The sequence below is a fragment of the Erpetoichthys calabaricus genome, chromosome 17, assembly GCF_900747795.2.
Source record: "Erpetoichthys calabaricus chromosome 17, fErpCal1.3, whole genome shotgun sequence".
In the NCBI taxonomy this organism is placed as follows: Eukaryota; Metazoa; Chordata; class Cladistia; order Polypteriformes; family Polypteridae; genus Erpetoichthys; species Erpetoichthys calabaricus.
This window is the reverse complement of record NC_041410.2, coordinates 59,171,277-59,191,780: the sequence shown is the minus strand read 5'-3', so window position 1 is coordinate 59,191,780 and position 20,504 is coordinate 59,171,277. Positions and strand designations below refer to the sequence as shown.

The 20,504-nt window shown below is 38.5% G+C and overlaps 1 protein-coding gene and 1 long non-coding RNA gene across 2 annotated transcripts in view; both read right to left on the bottom strand.

Annotated features, from left to right (window-relative positions):
- Positions 1–11,887, bottom strand: part of LOC114667959 (uncharacterized) — a 30,893-nt gene extending 19,006 nt beyond the window's left edge. Inside the window, exon 1 of the long non-coding RNA XR_003718811.1 lies at positions 11,826–11,887. This is a non-coding gene — a long non-coding RNA (uncharacterized LOC114667959). The remainder of the gene's footprint in view (positions 1–11,825) is intronic.
- Positions 11,888–17,685: 5,798 nt separating this feature from the next.
- Positions 17,686–19,032, bottom strand: cart3 (cocaine- and amphetamine-regulated transcript 3). Its single transcript, XM_028822966.2, has 3 exons — positions 18,756–19,032; positions 18,373–18,456; positions 17,686–17,853 (listed from the first exon to the last, which is right to left on the bottom strand). The coding sequence occupies exons 1-3, from the start codon at positions 18,900–18,902 to the stop codon at positions 17,746–17,748; spliced, it is 339 nt and encodes a 112-aa protein (XP_028678799.1). The 5' UTR covers positions 18,903–19,032; the 3' UTR covers positions 17,686–17,745.
- Positions 19,033–20,504: the final 1,472 nt, after the last annotated feature.

Here is a 20,504-nt window from a genome sequence, read left to right as displayed (position 1 = left end):
TAGTGTTATTGTTAATACGGGGTACCCCAACGGAACAGGCCTAACACCTCATGAAATATAAATAGAAGAACCAGTGCAAGAGCCAGCATCTTCTCTTCCTTTATGGGATTCATAAGTAACTTTCAGTAATTACAGATGAAGTATTGCAATACTAACTAATACTGAGAAAAACTGTTGTTGTGGGGTAAAAAATCTGTACATTTTGGTTTAATTTTCCATTATATTTTGTTCAAGACAAGACAACAGATTAACTACATTTAGGACAAATCAAAGCAGGTTTTCTTTCCTTACACCTCACTTTTAAAACAGCTGTTCCAACATAGAAAGGAAGATATGCTGGTGGCTCAATTACTTTATAACCTGGGAAAGGAAGATTGAGCCATGCCTCAGGCTATTGATTACTTTATGGATGGACATCTGGGACAACAATTTGGTTTACAGCCTGGGAAAGGAGGACATGAGGCAATATCAAAAAACTTTATTATCTGGGAAAAGATAGATTAAAGAGTTTGAGCAAAATTCATCCATTATATTGACAGCCAGCCAATCAGGTGCATGGAACATTCATGTGTTGTCAAACCACGGCATGAAACTTTATAATAAATATGCCTCATTTTGAAAGCAATGAAGAAGAACAGAAACGGCGACAACGGAAGAGCAACGTCAGAGAAGACAACAAAGACACGTATGACCAGTTTTCAACCGATCGTCAGTTAACAGTATTTTCATGAACATCAATTGCTAAATCAAACGCCGCCCTGGGACATTCATCCTTGTCATCTCTACTTTTTTCCGTAAGCTTTTTCTAAAGACTATATATATTCAGACTTTCCTATCAGTACCTATTTTCTATTATTCTTTGTTCCAGTGGTATTATTATTATTCTTGTAATAAATACCATGCTACCTTTAACTTTCTATGCTTTGTCTTAATGTCTGTAGAGTGATTGAAATAATAAGTTAGATTTTTTGAGCACCTAGTGCAGCTGGAGATTTGCCATTACCTCTGTGCTGTGAGGTTTATTAGGCTGAGAGTGAGAGCTCCACTCAATAGTAGGGACAGTACATAAAGAAGGTATTCTTGACTGATAAATGGCCTATAGTCAAGAGTGCTGAGTCTTTGTATGTTTAAATGTAATCTTGTAGACCAAAAATAATATTTAGGTCTGAGATATCATTAAAACATTGTATGTTGTTCGTGCCGATAATAAGTAAGTCTCTGAGTGACAGGCTGTGTTATTCCTAAAGCACTTGTGTGGTTTAAAGTGCTAAAGGTTAATCAGCATGTGTGTCACTCATGAGGCACTGTTGTGGTTAGGGTCTCTGTGTATGTGTATAGCTATGTATGTGTGTGTTCATCTTAAAGTGCAACAGTAGACCAACCCGATAACAAACTTGACAAGTACACTTACCCTTGAGGGAAAACAGAAAAAGGGTAAGTAGAGGGAAATAATACAAGAATACAACTGTTAAGTCTTTATATCTGCAGGTAGAAGCTACTCTTCTTAGCCCATCGGAGATAACAGCACTTGAATTTGATCTCAGAGATTGAGCTATAATAAAGGTCTGCAAACAAACAAATAGCCTGAATTCAAGGAGAAAAAAGCCATACCAGACACTTATAACTACAAACACCATGCAAAAGCTTAAAGGGAGACCAAACTGGGTCCATGCATATCAATACTGAAAGGTTCTGTGTCCAGAAGAGGGATCAAGCCATGGATCAGTCCATCAACCAATTGACTGCTGAACCTCTATTTGTTGCAACATACTCAAGCTGCAGTTAAAGGGTGTCACGGGTCCCTAATGCAAACACACCAACATCAAATTAAATCAACAGCAGAGAACATTATTGGTGTGCCTCTCCCTTCACTACAGGGCATATTTTACAAACGCAGTGTCCGCAAGACTTGCAGCATTGTGCAGGACCACTTACACCCCTCACATGGACTTTTTACACTTTTGCCATCCAAGAGAAGATCAGAGCCAGATCTGCCAGGTTGCAGGATAGTTTTTACCCCCAAGCTGTCAGACTCCTTAACACCATGCCGCCCCCTGGGATCTTCCACACTGCCTCAACCACCTCTCAAAACAGAACTTTTATACGTGTGAGCCACTTTCCATGTAGAAAAGAACTGAAAATCTCATACTGACCTTTAAGTATTTTGCACACTGCACTTTGACATTCTTTGAAACATTCTGACCTGTCATTGTTTACACATGTCTTAAACAACTATTATCATACACTGATAATTTCTGTATTATCTATATCTATTATTTATTTATTATATTACATATTTATTGACTATATTTAATGTATGTATCTAGATTGCATAATACCATACATTGTATCAATGTCTTGTCTTTGTGTTTTAATTTTAATTTTAAATTTAAAGTTTAATTTTAATTCCATTTCTAATTTAATTTAAATTTTTATTTGCACTTCATGTTGTTACACTGTGGACCCTGAGCTTCACAATTTTGTCTATCTGTATACTTGTATATGGTTGAGATGACAATAAAGTTCGCTTTGACTTTGACTTTGGCAACAAAAAAACAAATATTTTCAACAGTTTTGAATCATAGAAGGCATCCATCTGCATCAGATCAAGAGTTTTATATATTAATAGCCTCTGCTTTGGGTATTGGACTCCAAGACTGAATCATATTAAATCCCCACTATAAAAGGAATCATATCACTACCTAATAACTATTTTTTTGCGGTATCATCCTTCAAAGAGAATTTAAACTGTTTGATTCTATAGGAGGAAAAGTAAATTATCTGCAAGTGCAACACGGCAAATGAACTCTTTACATGAGCAACTGATACTTATTGAATATTTGTAAATATTGTTTTATTAATGGAAATACTTCATGATTATTCTGAATTTAAACTGTTTTGGATTTAACCTGTACAACAATGGGGATAATATAATATAATATAATATAATATAATATAATATAATATAATATAATATAATATAATATAATATAATTAATAGCAAATAGTTTAAAAAATGTGATTAGCATATCATGGTCAGCACCTAATGCAAAAACAACATGAGGTGTAAATACATGTACACAATGTATAATGTATACTATAATGTGTAATACAATTTTTAGAATGACCTTATTCTATAGTCCCATTGACATTTGGTGTGAGAGGACAACAATGTTAACTTTAAGGATTAATGGTTGTATGAAATCTGGCCTGCGCCCACTAAACACCTTTAGTTGATCAGAATGTAACACCCCCCTCCTTGACCCGTCACCTTATCGTGGTGGAGGGGTTTGCGTGTCCCAATTATCCTAGGAGCTTAGTTGTCTGGGGCTTTATGCCCCTGGTAGGGCCACCCAAGGCAAACTGGTCCTAGGTGAGGGATGAGACAAAGAGCGCTTCAACAAACCTCCAATGATGAATCAAAACTTTGGACGACGTTTTCCATTGCCTGGACGCGGGTCACCGGGGCTCCCCTCTGGAGCCAGGCCTGGAGGTGGGGCTCGATGGAGAGCGCCTGGTGGCCGGGCCTGCACCCATGGGGCTCGGCCAGGCACAGCCCGAAGAGGTAACGTGGGTCCCCCTTCCAATGGGCTCACCACCTATGGGAGGGGCCAAGGAGGTCGGGTGCAGTGTGAGTTGGGTGGTGGTCGAAGGCGGGGACCTTGGTGGTCTGATCCTCGGCTACAGAAACTGGCTCTTGGGACGTGGAATGTCACCTCTCTGAAGGGGAAGGAGCCTGAGCTAGTGCGTGAGGTCGAGAGGTTCCGGCTAGATATAGTCTGGCTCACCTCAACGCACAGCTTGGACTCAATCTCCTTGAGAGGGGCTGGACTTTCTACCACTCTGGAGTTGCCCCCGGTGAGAGGCGGCAAGCGGATGTGGGCATACTTATTGCCCCCTGACTTGAAGCCTGTTCATTGGGGTTTACCCTAGTGGACTAGAGGGTAGCCTCCCTCTGCCTTCGGGTGGGAGGACAGGTCCTAACTGTTGTTTGTGCATATGCGCCGAACAGCAGTTTGGAGTACCCACCCTTTTTGGAGTCCCTGGAGGGGGTGCAAGAGGGCATACCTTCTGGAGACTCCCTCGTTCTGCTGCGAGACTTCAATGCTCATGTGGGCAATGACAGTGAGACCTGGAAGGGCGTGATTAGGAGGAATGGCCCCCCGATCTGAACCTGAGCAGTGTTTTGTTATTGGATTTCTGTGCTCGTCACGGATTGTCCATAATGAACACCATGTTCAAGCATAGGGGTGTTCATATGTGCACTTAGCACCAGGACACCCTAGGCCTCAGTCCGATGATCGACTTTGTAGTCGTGTCGTCGGACCTGCGACCACATGTCTTGGACACTCGGGTGAAAAGAGGGGCGGAGCTGTCAACTGATCACCACCTGGTGGTGAGTAGGTTTCGATGGTGGGGGAGGATGCCGGTCAGGCCTGGTAGGCTCAAACGTGTTGTGAGGGTCTGCTGGGAATGTCTGGCAGAGTCCCCTTTAAGAAGTAGCTTCAACTCCCACCTCTGAACTTCGACCACATCCCGAGGGAGGTGGGGTACATTGAGTCTGAATGGGCCATGTTGTGTTCCTCTATTGTTGAGGCGGCTGACCAGAGCTGTGGCCGTAAGGTGGTCGGTGCTTGTTGTGGTGGCAATCCCCGAACCCGTTGGTGGACACCGGCGGTGAGGGATGCTGTCAAGCTGAAGAAGGAGTCCTACAGGACTTTTTTGTCCTGTGGGACTCTGGAGGCAGCTGATAGGTACCGGCAGGCCAAGTGGAATGCGGCTTTGGTGGTTGCTGAGGCAAAAACTCGGGCATGGGAGGAGTTTGGGGAGGCCACGGAGAACGACTTTCGGACGGCTTCGAGGAGATTCTGGTCCACCATCCGGCGTCTCAGGAGGGGGAAGCAGTGCAGTGTCAACACTGTATATGGTGGGGATGGTGCACTGCTGACCTTGACTCGGGACGTTGTGAGTCGGTGGGGGGAGTACTTCGAAGACCTCCTCAATCATACTAACATGCCTTCCAATGGGCTCCCCCATCTCTGGGACTGAGGTCACCGAAGTGGTCAAAAAACTCCTTGGTGGCAGGGCCCCGGGGTGGATGAGATATGCCCGGAGTTCCTCAAGGCTCTGGATGTTGTAGCACTGTCTTGGTTGACACATCTCTGCAACATCGCATGGACATCAGGGACAATGCCTCTGGATTGGCAGACTGGAGTGGTGGTCCCCCTCTTTAAGAAGGGGGACCGGAGGATGTGTTCCAACTACAGAGGGATCACACTCCTCAGCCTCCCTGGAAAAGTCTATTTGGGGGTCCTGGAGAGGAGGGTCCTTCAGATAGTCAAAACCTCGGATTCAAGAGGAACAGTGTGGTTTTCGTCCTGGTCATGGCACAGTGGACTAGCTCTACACCCTTGGCAGAGTCCTGGAGGGTGCATTGGAGTTTGCCAAACCAGTCCACATGTGTTTTGTGGAATTGGAAAAGGCGTTCGACCGTGTCCCTTGGGGAATCCTGTGGGGGGTGCTCCGGGAGTATGGGTTACCGGACCCCCTGATAAGGGCTGTTCAGTCCCTGTACAACCGGTATCAGAGCTTGGTCCGTATTGCTGGCAGTAAGTCGAACCCATTTCCGGTGAGAGTTGGACTCCGCTAGAGCTGCGCTTTGTCACTGATTCTGTTCATAACTATTATGGACAGAATTTCTAGGCGCAGCCAGGGTGTTGAGGGGGTCCGGTTTGGTGGGCTCAGGATTGGGTCACTGCTTTTTGCAGATGATGTTGTCCTGTTTGCTTCATCAGGCTGTGATCTTCAGCTCTCTCTGGATGAGTTCGCAGCCAAGTGTGAAGTGGCTGGAATTTAAATCAGCACATCCAAATCCGAGATCATGGTCCTCAGCCGGAAAAGGGTGGAGTGCCCTCTCAGGATTGGGAGCGAGATCCTGCCCCAAGTGGAGGAGTTCAAGTATCTTGGGGTCTTATTCATGAGTGAGGGAAGAATAGAGCGGGAGATTGACAGGCGGATCGGTGCGGCGTCCACAGTGATGCGGGCTCTGCATCGGTTTGTCATGGTGAAAAAGGAGTCGAGCCGAAAGGCGATCTACGTTCCTACTCTCACTTATGGTCATGATCTATGGGTAGTGATCAAAAGAACGAGATCGCAAATACAAGCGGCAGAAGTGAGTTTCCTCCGCAGGGTGTCCGGGCTTTCCCTTAAAGATAGGGTGAGAAGTTTGGTCATCCGGGAGGAGCTCAGAGTAGAGCCACTGCTCCTCCGCATCGAAAGGAGTCAGATGAGATGGCTCGGGCATCTGATCAGGATGCCTCCTGAACACCTACCTGGTGAGGTGTTCTGGGCACGTCTAACTAGGAGGAGGCCCCGGGGAAGAACCAGGACTTGCTGGAGGGACTATGTCTCTCGGGTGGCTTGGGAAAACCTGGGAATTCCCCCGGAAGAGGTAGTGGCCAGGGAGAGGGAAGTCTGGACATCTCTGCTCAAGCTGCTGCCCCTGCGACCCGATCTCAGATAAGTGGAAGAGGATGGATGGATGGATTACTTGGGAGATATTTCTGTAAGGGCTGGTATGAACAGGTTTAAAAAATCCACTTAGACAAAAACATTTTCTTCAAGAAAACGTTTGCTGTATTTTTAGATGTAAGTAACTTCTTTAGAGAAAAGAAGAGTGCACCTTAGAAAATTACTTTGGCACTACCAAAATGACTGTATTTCCCTGAGAACAGTGTAAATAGGTAATAAAATCCATGGGTTGTTCCTACCCATTAAGGGCAAAATCAGTTGGAAGAGATCCATGGGGAGACCATTACTTGGATTGGTTTACTACAAAACTCATATGCCAAAGCACAATCCTTTATTTCATGAAAAATGTTTACCTGCCAAAAATACAGCTGTACCAAAAATCTAAGAAACTCTTGATTGTCCAAACAAGATGAAGTAATGAAACCAACAGAGTACATTTCTCCAGATTGAGTTTTATCAGGAATTACTTGGTTTGCTTCTAGAATTCTAATATCTTCTGAGCTGCTAGTACAAATCTTCCAGGAGAAAGAATATTTTCTGATTCTCCATAGTTGTCATCATTATCGAATTGTCTTTTTTTATTTTATTAAAATCAAATAATATTCCATACAAATAACTCAAGTTTTACAAAAATAGGTTAGAAACAAACCAACCCCCACCCCTGAGAAAGAGAGCTAGGCCAGAAGAGTAAAACTTTAAGCTAGTAAAAATAAGTAAATAGATAAATTAATAAATGAATTAATAATTTCATTATTAATAATAAATGATATGATTGATTAGATCCTGCCAGGTTTTTGAAAAAGATTTGTACAGATCCTGTAATTGCGAATTTGATTTTTTCCAGTTTCAAATAGTATATAACATCAGTTACCCACTGACTTAGAATAGGATAGTTAGGATTCTTCCAATTGAGCAAGATAAGTCTATGTGCCAATAGTGTAGTAAAGGCAATTACAGTTTGTTTGTCCTTCTCCACTTTAAGCCCATCTGGAAGTACACCAGACACAGCTGTTAGTGAATTGTCTTCATAAAGCATTTATCTTTGATTCTTGTCTCCAGCCCAATAGGAATTAAAAAAGTCCATGTTGGTTTATTTGAGTTCAATTGCCTTTCAGTGTTTAAATAAACTAAACTTTTATTATTCATAAAAGTGACAAAGGAGCTCTCAGTCTGTCCTACCAATGTCACAATTCTTCCAAAAAAGTTTAATTGGTAGTAACTTTCTTTAACCCTTATTATAATTTTTTTACACTGATATTAATTTTTTGGAAATGTTAGCACAGAGATTTCATTTCCATGGGTTGGGAAAACTTTGGGAACGAGAAAGACCCTAACACCAATATGCTAAGTGTCAACTACTTCAAATTGTAAGGATGATACTGGATGGGACCAGTGGTGAATATTTCGTTAAGTGTGTCAAAAGTCTGGGCTCCCAGAATCTACTGAAATTTATGTGACACTTTCTTAGTGAAAGAAGTGATGGGGGAGGTAACCAAAATAAAATTCCTTATAAAGCATCTGTATTGAACTTGTTTAACATCTTTCCAGTTTTAGCATTATTACTGTATATTGGTTACCCATGTCCTTTATAATTGGCCAATAGATATCTCTACTCTGTTCCTTCAAAACCACTGCTTGGGGGCTTGTTTTGTTCTGGACATGCTCTGTTCCTAGGCATGTCAGAGGACTGGGATTTCGTGAAGTGTGGTCTAGCCTCACTTCGGGAGGCAAAATGGAAGGGCAGGAAGTCTTGGGGAAGAGAGAAAGAGAGCAAGCTTTTTCTGATCTATCCTTTTCATCCCCAGAATTGTATGTGCCAACACAACAATATGCTTCATAGCCATAACTCCTCGCAATATTGGAAATTAAGGTTAAAGCTATCATATGCAATAATGTACAACCTTAATTTAAGATTATAAAATGATAACAAAAGTTCAGAAACAAAGGTCTTAATCACGAATTAAAGACGAAGAAAGCATTCTCTCACCTAACACGTCTAAACACCAAGATAGTATTTTTACAGGAGACTCACTTAATCAGCAAGGATCAATTTCCTTTACAAAGAGACTGGACTAGCTAAATATTCCACTCCAGCTATAAAAAAGAAAACTAGAGGCATGGGAATCTTAATTCATAAACAATTTGTAGTATCAGATGTAGTATTTGATCCTGAAGGGCGATATGTTATGGTGATGTGTAATTTATTTAATTGTACAGTGATTTTGATAAATATCTATGCACACAATGGATGATAGAGACTTTATCCAAAATGTATTTGCATCGTTTCCTAACTTGAACAGTCACAAAATTATAATGGCCAGAGACTTTAATTGTGTTTTAAATCCAGACGTGGATAGGTCTTCAGCTACAGGGGCGACAACATCTAACACTGCATAATAATCATATGGTTTTTAATTGATCATAACTTATCAGACCCATGGAGATTTCTAAATCCAAACTTAAGAGCATATTCCCTCTTCTCACCAGTACATCATTGTTACTCAAGAATTGATTATTTATTTATAGATAACAATTTCTTGCAGATTAAATCTTGCAAATATGACACTGCTGTTAACTCTGAATATGCACCTCTGATCATGAAGCTCATATCACTATGCCCCACATATGCATCTCACAGCTGGCATCTTAAACCCCTGTTATTAGCTGACAAGAACTTAAAATACTTTATATCCAAGCAAATTGATTTTTTTAGAGCCAAATGCAACCTCAGAGGCTTCTGTAGGAATACTCTGGGAAACTTTGAAGGCATTTTTAAGAGGACAGATTATCTCATATCTCTCCCACAAAAATAAATCAGAAACCAAGAAGGCCTCAGAGTTAATCACTGAAATTACCTGAATAGATCAAGAACATGCCAGATCTCCAAATGAGACACATTTTAGGAAAACACAGGTTTTGCAATCAGAACTCAACCTTTTGATAACAAAAGAAACAGAACAACTCATTTTTAAACCGTGACATCACTACTATGAACATGGAGAGGCTACTAAGATCTTAGCTCAACAAATCCACAAGCAGGAAGTTTGCAATGCAATATCAGTAATCACCAACACAGATGCAAACATTTAGAAACTACTAGAAGTCCTCATATTCTACTCAGTTTAAAGAACACAAGACACAATCGAATGTGTTTTTTGATACATTATGGGTACCGCAGCTAGATACTCTCAGTAGAGAGGAATTGGACAAACTGATATGACTGAATAATGTCTGAATTACTAGACATTATAAACTCACTTCAGAGTGGGAAAGCATTAGGTCCTGATGGCTACTTTGCTGAATTTATTAAAAAAATTTCAATCAAGTTAGAAGTTAGACCCGGGAAGCGAACCCAGGTCCCCAGATCTCCCAACTGCAGCAGCAGCGCTACCCACTGTGCCACCGTGCCACCCAATATAAAGCTCTTTTTCAACAAAATTTTGCTGTTTGCACAGTTACTACCAGGCACTTTACAAGCAACATCCTTTTACAGAAGACCCATATTTCTCACTGTTTTTCTTTTTGTTTCTGGACTTATTTTAACAGTGTTATTTAAGACTAAAATAGATCTGGATTCTGGCTTGTCACTGATAGTAGCCACTAGAAATTGGATAAAAATTTTTTAAATTGAACACAAATGAACACAAATCCAGGTTCTGTCTCAAATTGACTGCACTTCAAATGGGCAGGTGAACTTGCATGGAGCTCTGAAGAGGACCCAAAGACTGATTTATGTCTGGAACACCTGGAAATGTAAGAGACACTAAAAAACTAAAAGTAAAGTGTATTAAACTCCTGTAATCAGCTACATGTGCTGCAATCGTGAGCAAGTAAGCAGCTCAGTTTCACTGTACTGCGGGAGTTGTTAGTCCAAAAATGGAGAGAGTGATGTGCTGTTGCAAGAGGAAAAGCCAGGTGAAAAGGTTTTAGAACGGGTCTAAAATCCATTGTAATGGGCAATGTTCAATCACTTTCAAATAACATGGAAGAACTGTCTGCTCTTAATGTGGGTCATGGCACATACAAGTACACTTGCATTTTGTGTTTTGCTTAAACTTGATATACTTTGCACTGTTTTAATGCAGGAAAGATTTCATTTCATTTGAGCAGACAGAGACCCAGTGTGGTGTGGGAAAAGCACAGGAGGGGAACTGTTCATCAATGTGAATGAGGAATGGTGCAAAAGGGAGCATATAACAGTTAAAACCTCTAATTCAGACATTGAAATTCTGGATGTTGAAATTCATCCATGTTATTTACCCATGTAAATAAGTTACATCACCCTTATTAATGTTTATATTACTCCCTCTCAAAATGGAGACTCAGCAACAGAAATGATTCATTCAATCATCAACACTTTAATGATAACTCATTCTGACCCTGCAGTTATAATATACGATGACTTTAACCATGGAGGAACTATGTCAGTTTTCCATCAGTTTGTGTCTTTTTCCACTGGAGGCACTAGTAAAAATTATTAATCCTTTTTCCAGAGGCAACATAAACTTAATCAGAACATCCAGGAATGTTCCTAGACATAAAAAAACCCTAAAGCCATTTAGGATTTTTGAAAGTAAGATGTTCTTTTTCTGAAATAATTTTTTAAAATGTACTGCTTATAACAGGAATGGAACTGTCTGAATGCCTACCTAAGAAACAAGTTCATAACTAATAAAATGTTGAGGTATTCCAAAATCCAAAAGGGCAAAATGAATCTGGAAAATAATTATCCAAAAGGTTTTAACTACAAGTATACCACCCTATCAATCATACCATAGGCTGGGCTTTCTAGTTTCCTTTAAGTTTGGACAACTAGCTACCAAATACTTTGACCCACTAGAATAAAAACATAGAAATTATCACCATGGACATGCCAATTCCATGGACACAGGACTCTTTTTTGGAATAACCCCTCCTTAAAAACTGAAACTAACGTGGATTCCTCTCAACCCATGTCTGCAGTAACTGTTTTAAACACTACAATGTTCTCATTAATGAAGTCAATTCCATTTTGAAAATATAATTAATTATACGATTAATATGATTAATTGCCCTGAACAAACTTGACCCTAAATTTGCTCAATTGCTTCTAAAGAATAATGGCAAAGGTGAATTAAAGGCAAAGCATAAAAGCAAACAAATCCAAGAATCCCAAGTCAGAGCCATTACTTGATAAGTGAACGCGGGGTCAAAAACCAAAAATATTCAGGTAAATAAAACACTGAAAAACGTGAAAACAACAACATAATCAATATGTATCATATCAAAAACATCTTGCAACTTTTAAAACTTACCTGCCACTCAAACAACATTCTTTTTCCAAAGAACCAATTTCATGACCAAGAGTTAGCATGTCTGGAACTGTTACATAACCACTTGACACCCATCTGACATTGTACCTGGCTTCCTCTCACCTTGGCCTGAGTTCAACTGGGCTTTATGAGTTACCTATTTACCAGTTGTTATCCAGTAAGTATCACTCTTACGCCTGGCTTCAGGATTGGTCAAACTACTCCTGTTTCAGATTGCATTTTTAAAATCAGAACCATTATGAGTGGAGTACATTTTTAGAGTGTGTGTTGTCTGACCTCTCTCAGTTGGTAATTCAACAAGACATCTGACAGCATAACTTTGACAATGGAGAATACAAGCTGCCTCTGCCATCCCAAGCAATCACATAAAAACTTGACTCAGTAAATATTTTACTATAAATGTTAATGGCATTACCATTAAAATGTAAAAAAAACTACTTAATAAACTAGCTCATTAAAATTCTATCAATTAAAAAAACATATGCAGTAGTACATTTTTGCATTAGTAGATGTTAACATTTAGTTTTTTTCCTATATAAATTAAAAAAGGTTAAAATTGTATTGTTCCTATAGTTAGTTCAAAAAGATAGAGCAGAATGTTAGTTTTGTAACAAATATAGCATAGATTTGTATTTTTCATTTGGATTATTCCATTACTCCTGATTCTTATTGAAGAGCTAAATCTTAAGTTTTTGTAAATTAGTTTCTTAAGTTAGTGGTACCTATGCAGGACACTTCATTAGTTTCTTCCTTCTATTAAATAAAACTTTTATAAGAACAAATGCTTAATAAAAAATTGACTGGAAGTGAAAAATAGACAAACACTAACATGATGAATTGCTACTGAACATTCTCAATGATCAATGATTTTTCAAATAATTGGAAAAAGTGTATTTAAAGTTTGATAAGTGAACTTTAAATGAATACACTGTGACACATTTTGTATGTGAGGTATGTGTGTGTTCTGAACAATCAGAAATCTGTCAAGAATTTTGACATTCACTATGAGTCTAATCTAAATCTAAATCTAATTTTCTGAACATATAAAAATGCAATAACTAATCAGAGACGAACTCTGTATCTTTCTAGTTTTCAGCGCTTCAGAATGTTTGTTGATTTTCTGCGGCACCTGGGGCCTCATGTATAAATGGTGGGTACACACAAAAATGTTGCGTATGCCCATTTCCACGCTCACATCACAATGTATAAAAACACTAAACTTGTCATGAAGCCACTTATATTCTCACGCCAGCTCAAACCAAATTTTCAGCTCGGTTTTGCAAACTGGTGGCACCCAGTGTCAAAGCAGTGCTACTGTTCCTGTGTGGTTTCCCTTTATTTTTTTAGATTCACATCCCTGATGTGGCTTTATGAAATACACTGACATTAACTGCATATCATTTTTTAGTTTAAAGCATCTGATTGTAATCAACTTGTAACCATATAATGGTGCCCGGAAAGGCCAAACTATTCCAAATACTATAGCTGCTTTAGCGTTGTTACTCTAAGTGCACCACTGAGTATTTTAAACCACTGTAGTATCTAAGTGTGGAATCACAGCTCTTCATCAGCTGATCAAAAAGCTCTACCGCAGATTTTGTCAAGAGGTGAGAGAATTACTGGGGTATAGCTTCTGCTGCTTCAGCCATGTGCACAGTCTATTTGAACCTCTTCCATTTGCCAAATGCTTCAGAGCCTTTCCTGCACTCTTCCTATCCCAAGAGATATAAACACACTCAGTCCACCCAAGTGATCCCGGTAGAACTATTTGTACATATAAGTACAATTACCTCACTCTAAACTTGCATTACAGTTGTAATATTATACAACCAGAGCCACTTATGCTTTCATATTGTATATTTTTCATTGTTTTTTTATCGTATTATTATTAATATTATTATTATTATTATTGTTGTTGTTATTTTACCATTTTATAGGAAAAAATTTTATGGAGGATTTGCATATTGAATTTCATTGTACCATACAATAACAATAAAGGAATTCAATTCAATTCAATAGAAGAGAGCGTGTATTTACAGATGATGACGACTGGCTTCTAAGTTGATTTAGATTTCCAGGCGCTATCTTCTTGGAGCTCTTGATATCATTTTTCAGATGAAATGCAGTAAAGTATTGTGACAAAAGGCAGTATATGAGCGCCGACCCGACACAGACAGACACAGGAGGCACACTTACAAAACAAATAATTATTTATTTTCTTCGTCTGTGGGCTACATATTCCCCGTACCTACAGACAGACAGTTCCCACAAGCACAACTCCACACAATACTTTTATATTTCTCTCATTCTTCCCCCAGTCCTCCTCCGCAAGCTTCGTCTTCGTCCTCCAAACTCTGGCCTCCAGAGTAGTGGCTGCTGGCTCCTTTTATAATGCACCTGCAAGTGCTCCAGGTGCTTGATGACTTCCTTTCTGGCAGCATTTCCAGGTGTGGTGGAAGGACTGCCCATGAGGGCTCAGCAACTCCAACTTCCATTAAGCCCTGTGGGAGTCTGAGGCACTGCTGCAACCCAGGGGGGGTTGCCATCTAGCGTCCCAGAGAAGGTAACATACTGGTCATGCTTGCATCCTTGGTCCTCCCAGCGTAGAGGTGTCCCGACCGGGCAAGGGCCCCGGCCGCATGGTACAGTATATATATATTACATTATACAGATACATTTTAAACTTAATTTCAATAATGTATACTGTTATTAAACATCTGAACACGGTGGACAGTGGTAGCGACGAACTGGCGCCCCGTTCAGGGATCGTTTCATCCTTGCCCTTTATGCTTCATGGGACTGGCATGACCCTGGACGGATAGATTGATGGCATAATTAAACATGTACTATGAATATATTTCAATGTTCCTTAAAAGTTTAGAAGAATCGGCATTCTAAGCATACAGATGGCTTGACATTTATTAAAGAGATGATTGTGTGGCGATTGGTTACCTGGAGAAAGAAAAGGAAGGACGGGAATTAGTGGTTAGAACGTTTGAAAGAGACAGTACTGCTGCAATAAATTATTTCATCGAGGGCCGCACATGGTGCAGCAAGCATCTAGCAGGAGGCAAGAACAATCTCTGGAAGGGACGACAGCTCGTTGCTACCATTGCGCCCCTGTGGCCCCATGTTTAGTACATGCTTTAATTCATCTCATCATGAATATGATATCAAGTATACATCTTAGTATTTAAATTGTTCAGAGAGCTGTAATATCATGAATGTAATGTATTCTGTGTACTGTCAGCATAAGAGAAAGCCTGTTTAAGAAGGAAGTAGTGATTCACGCACATAGATTCAATGGAAGAACACATAGACTATGAAGCATTTAACCTGGTACTTTAGCTACGATGGGATTTGAGAAACTAATAAAAAAAAACATTTTAAGATTAAGTTTATAACACTTTACTATAATGACAAAATAAACTACATAATTAAAGTGGAAATTTCAAGATTAAAGTTGACAGTTCAAGCGTTTTTTTCCACTGTGTCCCTATTTTTTTTTACTTTTCTCTGTACCCTAATACTCTTCCGTATGACACTCAGACGGTGGGCTACGACTCGCCTTTTCATGGCGACTTTGATATCTGACAACTTTCTGAAACTTTCGATCAACTCCATTTTGCTGTTTATACAACTGCTTAAACCATCAAACAGTACTTTTTCCTTGCCTCCTCTTTGCATGTGCTGATATTCTTCTTTTTTCCCTGTGTTTTGCTTTTCACAGGATGCTGAACTTAAGGGAATACAAAAATTGATTTGCATATTCAAAGAAGCGTAACTCTGGGAGGAGTCTGGGAGGGGAGGCAGGCATGTGCATGAGCGTTACTTTCACATTAACTGGGATTTATGTAGCGGAAGTGCGTGGAAGTTGACTTATGCACGGTTTTCTGCATCTGAATATTTTTGTGCGTACGCACATTTCAGCTTTTGTCCGTACATCATGTTTTAGTGTGAATTCTACACATGGCGTTATGCATGAGGCCCCTGGTATTTAAATTAATTTTTTCAATGTCAATGGATTTTTTTCTAAAGATGATCACTGGCTAACTTCCATTTATATGTTTAACTCAATAAAAATATAATCGATTTAGTAACAATAGCTTGTAATTTTGGGCACAAAGTTTATTGTCAGACTGTGTACTGCAGATCTTTCAGTAAATTAATTATGTTATCCTGCTTTTTAAAAAAAGAGTGGATGATGGGGACCAGACCTAATAATACTTGATAATTTCATAACAAAGAGTGTTTTACTATACCTTACAACTCGTGATTCCGGACATAAAAATACAATTCAATATCATCATCATATCAAACATTTAAAACATATTTAAGCATGTATCTTTTAGAGAAACCACAACACCATTTATTTTTATAACACGTTTTCAAGATATGTAGCTCAAAGTGGTGTACAAGAAGTTAACATAGAAAAAAATTCAAAGGATAAAGAATTAAATAAACTGAAATACAAAATAAATATGTAAATGCATAATACAGATACACAAGTAAGTAGCAGAGATGGCAAAGTCATTAAATATGGATTAAATTCCTAAACTAATTTAAAAAGTCTGTAATGATTACAATGATAAGTCTGATGCTATTGTCAAATGGACAGGGAAGAGAGAAATCAAAAACTCCACCTGGCGAGATGCTAGAGAAAAAGAAAAAAACTGCAGCAGTTCCAAGGCCAAAACACATGGGCACTCCATAAAGCATAAATGTGCTAAAGTAAATAAACTATTTAATCAGGTCCTTTTAACAGATGAAGGGATACAGCAGTCTGAAATTTCTGCAGTTCATTAGTGGTTTGCTGGAGCCTATCACAACAGCACTGGGCACAAAGGAGGAAACAGTTCTGTAAAGAGAGCTAATCCATCACTTGGCTTGGCTTCAATAGATGTTGCTTGAAATATAATCCTTTTAGTTTCCATTTCTGCTGTTGATTAGCATTGTTAATACAGATTTGTGTTATCAATGTGAATTGTCAAAGCATACTGCTGCATTTGCTAATCAAAAAAATATGAAGGGGTTTATATACTGTATAGTACCTAAAATTACAAAGGTAGATGTAACCACAAGTAAAGATATTTGTACTGCAATGAATAAATTAAGTTTTGCATTTTATTTATACACATATAAACTGCATTCATTAATAAATTGCAAAAATAAAGTATAAATGTGTCATGCCTGGAGTTTTTTAAGAATATTTTTTGGCTGTAACTGATATTCCTTAATTTATAACAGCATAACTTTGCAAGAAGAAACTGAAAGAGACAGCATCAGAGGTGCTTGAATTGGCATAATAAACAAACTATCAGAAAGGAAGATCTGCTACAAAAGAAAGAAATACATTCATTTTTTGAAACAACAAAACTGCTTACTATTCATTGTTACCAAAAAGGCCAACTTAGAAATCTGTATGACCAGCATCTTAAAAAAATAAAAGGTTATTTAGACAATAAATACAAACAAATGCACAATGTAAAAATGACTGTTTTATTAGGATCTGAAAATGTGAATGTGAATGTGACATCAAACCATTAGATGCAGGAAGGAAGCAAGCATTCTTTCAATATGAATTATTTCAATGCTGGATTTAAAAAATCATCTAATTTTGAATAAAACACATTGCTCACAATATAAAATCATTTCACAGAGATTATCATCTGATTTTATGAATGTAAATAAATTCAGCTACTTGGGGGTCTGTGCAAAATAACGTTACGATTTCTAATGTCTGACATGGTTTCTGTTTGTTCACACAAAAGTGAAAAAGAAACAAAAAAGAGAAACCTTGGAAAAAGGAAGAAAAAAAGTCACGAGTTAATCCGTGTCCATCTTTTCTTTTTAGTTTTTTATACAATTGTTACAACGGACTTTTCAGATTTGGCTTGGTTCTTCACAAACACTTCAGAAGGAAGAAGTTACAAATTGCACCCCTGGGACAGTCACACAGTTTGCCGATTCTAGCTCCTTTTCTGACAGCACATTGCTCCCCCACGTCGCACTAGAAGGAGTGAAAACAGAGAAAGAGAAGGTTAGGAGGACACGGGCTTGACAAGGGAGGTGGCATAAGAATAAGAAAAAACGACGTAGTTATTGAGGGAGTGAGTGCGAGCGGATACGGGTATGTATGTGAAAATGGGGGGACGGAGGAAGTCGAGTTACTAAACGTAAATGGTATGAACAACTGCTATACAGTTAGCTGTAGTGGACTGCAGGGCTGACTTTAAAAACTGTCAATTGGTTTAATAAGCAATTCAAAGAAAGATGGCAAATTATACTTTAATATTCTAATTTTCTTGTTTTTCAGCAAAAGTATGTCCTTCGTCCTCTTTAAAAAATATCTGGGAATTTTCAGTATAGTTATTAACTGTACAAATTACTATTAATTAGAAAAAAAACAAGTATTTTCCTTAAAAGTATTACTTTTTTAATAGAACATATGCCTGCGGTGTGAAGAATACACGAAATCTTACTTTGTGCTCTTTGTATTATGCTTTTGTGCATTACAAGTTTAAATTACCGTCGGAACTTGGCCAAATTTCTTTTCCCATGCAGGCACTCGCTTACTCTGTAGTTTTTCAAGCACTTCTTGCAAAGCTCCCAGCTGTTAAAAGAAAACATCTTTAATAATAATAACAATAATAATAATAATATTAAACATAATCATCATCATCACAATCATTGACTGTAGCATACAACCACAATAGATAATATATTGCTTTATTAATCAGTGTTTTCAAAGAGTAAATACATAAAGAAACACAACTGAAGAGCTTTAAGCTTTATCAGTTAAGTCCGCATATCAACACTGTCTGAATTTTCTTCAAAGAGTGGAATATACAATTACATTAATTACATTAAACTCAAACCGATTCAACGAAACACGTATTTAAAAATACTTACAAGCTCCTTTTCGTTGGTAAGGTTAGGGTCTTTGGGATATAAATCAGTCAGAGCTCTTTTGTCAAAGTCTCCAGTTTCAGCACTGCATTCAAAGAACAGCAAAACCACGCAGATTGCGACTCTCATCCACAGCCTGGAACTTTCCATGGTTCTAGAAAACAAAACGGGAGCGGCAAAAAGACAACACAAAATCGCTCGTTCCTCCAAGTCGTCTAAGAAATGATGCTTACAATACAGAATGTCGTTCTGCTGTGGTATCACCTTTTTATCTCAGAGGAATAACTCGTGATGCCACAGGCTTCGTATGCCACTCCCCTTACATTGATGTTTTTTCAAAGACGTAAGAAAAAATGTGTGGGCGGCACATTGCGTTAAACCTGTTGAATGAAGCCGATTTCTACAAATAAACAGTAAATGAATGGTGCATTGTACGTTTACCATTTGATATCTGTCTGAACTAATGCTGAGCCATTTGTAGTAAGTAGCTGCAAAGACATATTTCTTCGAATATAATAACGATCATTACTTGAAAAGCATGTATATATGATCAAAGACCAAGCTGGTACAAGTATAAGCAAGCACAATGTTTCTTCAACATGTTTTCATCATTTTGGTGTATGATTACAAAACATCTCTCCACCTTCTAAAAGTGTATTAGAAGGTGTCTGTAAAATAATGCCTTTTATTCAAGCACTGCCCTGCCTAGCTGGTAGACCCTATGCCAGCAGAATACAACTTTACTAGTCACACTTGCTATAAAACGCAGTGGAATTTAAATGTTTACGCGATGATGTACGGATTTATTGGAATTTGTTCATAGTACAAAACAATTTTTATGTATATGTCTCCCACAAGCTTGTAACAATGATATAATGTCAGTAACAAACTAAAAGTGATTCAATGAAAATCAGGCAACATATTGAATTGTAGCACACAACAAACTATCATACATTTGTCACTGTCAATGCTCTAAACGCACATTGCCAGAATCGCACGTTTTCTAATCTGTATCTTATTTTCCAAATCTCTCATAGATCGTTTATCATACAAGTCTTGGGTTAGTCTGACGACAGCACTTACCGGTACATTTTCTTGTGCGAGCAGAAAGGACACTGTTTTGAATTGCATTGTGCTTCAATTGCTTGCCGTAAAGATTTGTAAATGAAGACAAGATGCATTTAGCGAGACGTCAGACATATAGCTGTTATATGATAGCTCAGTCAGTCAGTCATTATCACGTGAATATGCAATGCGGATAATTCTGTGTTGTATATATTTTCAATTGTAAATATTTAGCAGCTGGCAGAAAGTTTTCATCTCACCCTGAAACGTGTATGTATTCATTCAGGTTTGGTAAAACGCGCCATAATATATTTAGCAGATTTTAAGAAAATTGTTCGATTATAATAACGTGGGCACAATACCAAGAGTTAGTGTCATTGATGTCTTTATTTGCTGGTGCTGTAGTTCAAAAGAGCCAGAAGACTTAGTTGTATTAGGGAAAAATAACCTATTCATGGCTCTTTATTGCTCATCCTCCGCTCCACTTTTTTGCGTTACGCACTTTGGCTACAGTAATTTATTTTGCATTAACATATGCCAGGTGACATAACATACTATGTAACCTATTAATCATTTCTAGCCAGAAGAAATATATTCTTAGAGAAAAAGGAAAAAATGGACAAGATGTAATGCATCTTCTGTGTTGTAATTATCAATTGCAATTATTTAACAGAAAGGGTTCAGCTC

Bases quoted from the DNA above. Each gene is read 5' to 3' on its own strand.
- cart3 (XM_028822966.2), bottom strand. From the start codon at position 18,902: ATGGAAAGTTCCAGGCTGTGGATGAGAGTCGCAATCTGCGTGGTTTTG. The intron at 18,457-18,755 runs GTAAGTATTTTT...TTCTTTTAACAG, and splicing joins TTACCAACGAAAAGGAGCTT to CTGGGAGCTTTGCAAGAAGT. The intron at 17,854-18,372 runs GTAATTTAAACT...CACTCCTTCTAG, and splicing joins AATTTGGCCAAGTTCCGACG to TGCGACGTGGGGGAGCAATG.